General features: G+C 37.1%; 2 protein-coding genes across 3 annotated transcripts in view; one reads left to right on the plus strand and one right to left on the minus strand.

Moving 5' to 3' along the window:
• LOC104778167 overlaps positions 1-490 on the plus strand; it is a 7955-nt gene extending 7465 nt beyond the window's left edge. For both annotated transcript variants that reach the window (XM_010502547.2, XM_019243953.1), the window contains exon 6: positions 154-490. In XM_010502547.2, coding sequence (XP_010500849.1) covers positions 154-314 — 161 coding nt within the window. In that variant the 3' untranslated portion in view covers positions 315-490. The remainder of the gene's footprint in view (positions 1-153) is intronic.
• LOC104778166 lies at positions 547-5825 on the minus strand. The gene is made up of 12 exons (XM_010502546.2): positions 3527-5825; positions 3314-3442; positions 3110-3226; positions 2849-2895; positions 2615-2766; positions 2424-2524; positions 2107-2304; positions 1796-2002; positions 1180-1327; positions 951-1081; positions 778-867; positions 547-685 (listed from the first exon to the last, which is right to left on the minus strand). The coding sequence occupies exons 1-12, from the start codon at positions 5429-5431 to the stop codon at positions 590-592; spliced, it is 3321 nt and encodes a 1106-aa protein (XP_010500848.1). The 5' UTR covers positions 5432-5825; the 3' UTR covers positions 547-589.

The raw sequence follows: 6821 nt of genomic DNA on the forward strand, positions 1-6821 counted from the left end.
CGTTTCTTTAACAGGGAGTTGGTGAAACATTTGGGAGAGTGACAATCGAAGCAATGGCTTATGGACTTGCAGTGGTGGGAACAGACGCAGGAGGAACCAAAGAGATGGTGCAACACAACGTGACTGGTCTACTTCACTCGATGGGACGACCAGGTAACAAGGAATTGGCTCATAATCTCTTGTTTCTACTTAGAAATCCAGACACAAGGCTACAATTGGGGAGTGAAGGACGCAAAAAGGTTGAGAAAATGTACATGAAGCAACATATGTACCAGCGATTCGTTGATGTTCTTGTCAAATGCATGAGACCATAAAACACTTTTAATTCATCACAAAATTAATGTGTAAAAGAAAACGAAAAGTTCTTACTAATTCTTTTTAGTGTTTTTCATGCTTTATTCTTTTTGGAGTTATTGGATTTGGGGGAACTTATTTCGTAGAATCTGGATTAATATCTCCTATTACACGCAGTGATTTTCAACTGTTATCATATCTACTGCGTTAGTAAGTTTTACTTGGCAAAACAAACTCTGGCGACTCTATCTATTTACAAACATCAATGTTAGGTTCTTCCATATTGATACAGTTGCTAAGCCTTCGATTGGACAGCTTCATAAAACAGAATCTCTGGTTGAACCTTCCTTTCTCCAAAGAAACTGATCACATCATTCCAGTCACCAACATCCTATAGCATCACATAACGGCGTCAATCATGTCTGCCCTATCTAAATTCTCAATTTAACTCAAGGAAGGCAAAGGGAAACTGTTTTTCCTTACCTCCCCTGCTAAAGACTCTCGTTTGAGATTGACCCACCGGTTATTTTCATAAGCTACACAAATGTGTTCTTCATCTTCACCACAACCAACCTGCATAACCTAGGTTCAGACTGTAACAGATAGATACAGAAGAACAATATGACAAACATTTGTGACCCTGTTTCAGATTTTACCATTGATACAAGTCGGTAGTTAGTGTTTGGCTCTAAGCCTACGTATAGCCTGCTGATATCCATCTCACAGTCGAAAGCCTTTGTTGTTTCAGATATTTGTTTTTCAGTTTCACTCTTCTTCCTTTCTAACACTGATGTTGTAGATCCACAAAACACCAACAAAGTGTTATTCTAAGCATTATAAATGAGATAAAAACATAAGATCACAATCATGGTTGTCAAAACTTACCGATTGTGAAGATAGGTGGGCATCTACTTATAATGTGATGAACAAAGTTTGACTCTCCACAACCTCCTTGTTCAATGTCACATGACTTTTGATATTCCATGCAGATCACTCTAAGTATGTCCACAAAATTTATACTCTCAAGAGCACACTGCATATATTTAAGCACATAACAGCTTTATACGAGGATGTACCAGTTTCTGCAGGAAAGCTAAAGAGAGAAATAAACGAAACATACCTTGAGTTGTCTGATTGAATCTGCAGCCATAACAAGAACAGGAGAACTTTGCTCTGCATAATTTGTAATCCTTCTGCATTTTCGACAACTCATTCTTTCATTCCCCACCAACGTGAAAAGGCGAGTGACCATACTTTCTCTTTCTGGAATTTTCCAGCAACACCAAAACTCAAGGATGGCCACAACTACCTTAGCAGCATCACTAGACTGCAAAAAGTAAAACATAGGAAAGTTTAGAATAACAATTTCACTTATGGACNGTATGTCCACAAAATTTATACTCTCAAGAGCACACTGCATATATTTAAGCACATAACAGCTTTATACGAGGATGTACCAGTTTCTGCAGGAAAGCTAAAGAGAGAAATAAACGAAACATACCTTGAGTTGTCTGATTGAATCTGCAGCCATAACAAGAACAGGAGAACTTTGCTCTGGATAATTTGTAATCCTTCTGCATTTTCGACAACTCATTCTTTCATTCCCCACCAACGTGAAAAGGCGAGTGACCATACTTTCTCTTTCTGGAATTTTCCAGCAACTCCAAAACTCAAGGATGGCCACAACTACCTTAGCAGCATCACTAGACTGCAAAGAGTAAAACATAGGAAAGTTAAGAATAACAATTTCACTTATGGACCAAAAAAAAATTGATATACAGTTCTTCGAAAGCATATCTTCTCCACACAAACCATGTAAATAACTTCTTCTACAGAAGTAAGTAAGTCGCTCAATAGCCAACTGTAGACTCCCTCATTTTTTATCTCCTCTGACACCAAAGCAGTAAATACATTTTGTAGTGAAGAAGGAATTTGAGGTTCCAACTGGGCTTGAAATGGTTCCATATTGTTCATCAAATCTACTTTGAGAACCTTAATGTTCAAGAGAGCCTGCAATACCACATGTTTTTGTGAACTTATCAAAAGGACGTGAAGAGATATAGAATGAGTTAAATCAGAAGAGGAGAATTTAGGTATTAAATCTTATTTTGATTTGGCAACCAATTTACCTTCAGCGTCATGTCAAAAGCTGAACTGCATATGGCTGCAGAACCTTCAAGTGTTGACCCCGAATGTGCCGAAAACGAATCTTCTCCAAGCATGTTTGTATCTTGAAAATGGCGAATGAAAGAATAAGAATTATTCATCTGAAAACAATATGATTCAAGTTATTAGTCAATTCAGAAAGCTTTTAATCAACCAGGGTCATCTTGAGTAGCATCCTCTTGATTTTGAATATTAGAAGAAATTTCCAATCGACCCCTCTCACTTGCAAGAGCATCTTCTTGTTCCATAGAATCTTCTTCCACCGATGGAGATGTACTTTCCGGTTCAAGGTTGACAGAAGGCTTACTGTACATGTAAAACTCGTTTTACTCAGAGAAAACTCGAAAACAGTTTATTAGCATGCAAAAATGACTCTAAGAGTACTTACCGTTCAACAGTCTTATCATGGGTGCAAGGCTTGCTCGTTGAAGTTCTCTGTTACACCATGAGCACCACTCATTCTTATAAGCAATTTAAGAAGAAATAATGAATAGGTATTATATACACAAAGCAGAAAAGTGGAAGCCTAAAAGTACGGAAACAAAATCCAAATGGATGATATGCTATCCCCAATAAAATAAAAACCGTTATTGACCTGTTCAGAGAACTTAAACCGAGATTGCTAGTAATAGTTTAGAAATTGAAAGACCTTGTTTTTTTTATCATTCTTTTTTTTTGACTGTGACTTCTTCTTCTCCTCCTCGAGTAAAAGATCTACTGCTACTGCATCTGCCTTGGCTTTGAATTCCATATTTAAAATCTCATTCTAGATGAGAAGAGACATAAAAACATATAAGAAACAATATAAAGGCCAAATCAGACATGAAATGAAAGCTGTCTGTATAAAACCAACCAGTAAGAAGGGTTTCATCAGTTGGAAGATATAGGTGCGGTTGTCATAAACACAAAGCCTGACGAGATTGTTTAGCAAACTTTTCCTTGAATTATCAATCAACAAAATCTTTGCATCGATTAGAAGAACCTGAAAATCATGTAGATAATTTATTAAGATTGGGTGAATATGTTATTCTGTTGTTAATGAAGAATATTAGAGTCATGAATGAACCTTGTGGGTGACCATTGATTTCAGAAGTCCTATGGACTTCAACACTTTATCGTCACTAAGAATATTCTGCTCACGTATAAGACTCAAGCAGTCTTCTAAATCGGGGGCATCAAATGTTGGATGCAATGCTCCTTCCAAAACATCTCGTACTGCACACAACAATAGTTTTGAAGTGAGGGAATCTTCAGGGACTCTTTCTTCACACTTGTCGCATAGAAGACATGCATATCTGATCCACTGATCTTCCTGCAGATTCTTTCTCCGTTCATCTTCGCTCATACATATGTTCTGGATCACAGTAAGAGCTGCTTCATAATCAAAGACCAGTGCTTTCTTTGCATATTTGGTTCCCAAATTCCGACATGTGAACTGAACAGCTCTAAGAACTGCTACCCACATATCAATAGTGTCTTCCCTGATAGATCTGAAAAAGGTCTTATCTAATGAATAGTTGTCAGTTAACCAAGATACGATATCATCTCCCTGAACATGTGCCTTGACGTAGTGAACATTGGGATCAAAAACATTGATTGTCGCATCCTCATTTAACGGAGTATTATTGCTTTTTAGCAGTCTTCTATCCAGAAGCAGATATGAAAACTGAGGGTCAAAGTCGATCTTTTCTTTAACCCGAGTTCGACCTAAGACACTGTCTACAGCTCTGGAAACCAGATATGTACCATCATCCCTTTCACGCTTTATGTTATTCAGAAACTCCAGGATATGATTGAGTTCATGACATTCCAGAAAACAGATACTCTGAGGTGTTTCCAGTAGGCGAGAATCGACAAGACTCTGTTTGGAAATTTCAAAATTTTCAAGATGCTTAACCGGAAAACGCATCAACCAGTCTCGAACGCTACATGAGAATGTTTTACGGTCAGAAAGCGACACAAGGATCAATTTGATTTCCTTGAGTAACTTACGACGCTCTTCATCTTCAGCTAAAGGCCATTCTTCAGACCATCCATTCTTACATTTAGCTGCAAACGATTTCACATACGCGAGCTCATTCTTGATCATCTCAACGGCAGCTAGTGCATCCACTGGTTCCCAACCTCCAACAGAAATCTTACGAGTCCAGTCCTTGCCTATTCTCTGGACTCTATCCTTTGGCACAAAATCTGCAGCATGTTCTTGTTCAAGATGATTCTTACAATCTTCAGCACTAGAGAAGTGATTCGAACAACACACCCAGAATGTCCATATCATGTCCTTCCTTGCAGAAGCAAGAACTTGCTCCAAAGTAACTCCTCCTTCTCTGGAACTTTCCACAAGAACTTGCCCCAAAACAAAACTTTTAAGCTTTCCAATGCTTACTTTCATAAAGTCACGTTTCACCTTAACATCCAATCCCAGCCAAAACGTCCTCAACCGTTTAACCAAATCCTCACGTGGGTGTGGAGCTGAACTCTTCTTTGACTCCAAAAGTTTCGGTTCAGGTTTTGTTTCCATAATAGAACCAACTAGAGCCTCGGGAGAAGCGATCTTGGACTCTGCATCTTTGATTACACTCAACAGTCCGTAGTCATCTGGGAGAGTAAGAGATAAAGCTAGTTTTGCTTTTTTCAAACACTTCTTGTAATACGATACCGAGCCAAGCATCCTGGCCAACTTGTGGAGTGATTTTGCACAGAGTGAAAATAGCCTATCATCTAACGAGTAGCACTCTAGGGTTCCCAAAAAGTAAGTCAATTCCACATTAGGTTCCTCTGTTTGTTTCGCTAGACGTAAGAATATTTCACCTTGTTTGAGACGAAGGAGCCACGCGTCTTGATCTTCCCAATGGACACGAGCCAAATCTTCAAGTATCTCCATGGCCTTGTTGTATTCTCCGTTAGCGATGTGATCTTTAGCATCTTGGTAGGGTTTGCCTTTCGTGAAAGAAGAAGAAGAAGACTCCATAGTACACGACTCTCAAAAGCTTTCTTTGGGTTTTTTAGGTTTCTTGCTTCAGAGAGAAGAAACTGTGAAGCGCGGGAAAACAAAATCAACAGAAATAACAGAAACTGTATCGAAAGAAGCTGGCTCTTTTTATAACGTGAGAGACACGTGACCCAGTTTTGAACATTGGGGAATTGTGTCGAACAACTTGTGTGCAACGTCCGTAGTACACTCGACTGCTTCGATTTTGTAGTTAATTCCATGGACAGATTAACAAAAGAATTCTTGTAAAGCTTCGAATTTCGCAAAAGACTTGAATATAGTAGACTGGTCTTCATCTTGGGGATGAAACTGAAAAAAAAAAAAAAAATCGGACTTAGAAATAATCAGAAACAAAAAGAGATTAGAATCAATAATAAGCTTTGGGACCGATAATAATAAATTAATAATTATTTTTAGAACCCACCAAAATTACTGACTCAATTATTAAATAATCAGAAGTTGTGACTTTATAAAAAAAATATAGGAAAAAAAAAGATGCATGGAAATATTAAAGTTTACGTGTTCCTTTGAATAAAATAATGGAAATTTGAAATTTCGTTGAGCACTTGATTAATCATCTGAAATTCTGAATTACTCATTTCTATCAATGTTTGAAGTAAATTGTAGGATTTAATCATATTACGTTCTTCATAGATGTACATGACTAATATTAACAATATCACATTTTAAAATTAACATGACCAATTATGTAAATTAATATAACTGGAACTAGCTGGATTGGAATCAGAAAGATATATTATCAAAAGAAAAAAGGTAGAATTAGTTGCAGATTAATCTATTATCTGGCAATTGTTTTTTTTTTTCTTCTTGATGGTTCTTCACTTTTTCTGTTATGAAGTGTGTGGTAACTTCTTTTTCGAGATAGAAAGAAAAAAAAAGTATTTAGTTTTTTCAAACATTATTAAGAGTCATTTAGAAAGCTAAAGATGGAACGTTAATTAGTACACCAATTTGATGATGAGACCAACGAACATCTTGACCTTAATATTGATATTATGATTTACTCTCCTTCTAGTCTTTTGCATATTGTTACTTGGGTTTGTTCAGCTTCTATTAATTAATTAGAAATCACCAAAATATATCAAAGGGAGAGAATCCCAACCAACCAAATTGATAGTCAGGTTTTAAGGTAGCTTCTAGATCTCACGTATTAGAGTTTTGAAGGTAGGGAAATTATAAAGTAATTAAAATTTCGTTTATCCAAAAACCATAGTTCGCTCTAGCCTCCTTTTTCTCTCTGGCACAATTATCGAGATTTGCTTCCTCGGCGGCGTCAAACCTGATCGGCGTCGTTCGGACTTGGTTTTTTCATCTTTATGGCTTTCTCTTTCTCTGTAGTCTATTCGTT

This window comes from Camelina sativa, chromosome 3 (assembly GCF_000633955.1).
Source record: "Camelina sativa cultivar DH55 chromosome 3, Cs, whole genome shotgun sequence".
In the NCBI taxonomy this organism is placed as follows: Eukaryota; Viridiplantae; Streptophyta; class Magnoliopsida; order Brassicales; family Brassicaceae; genus Camelina; species Camelina sativa.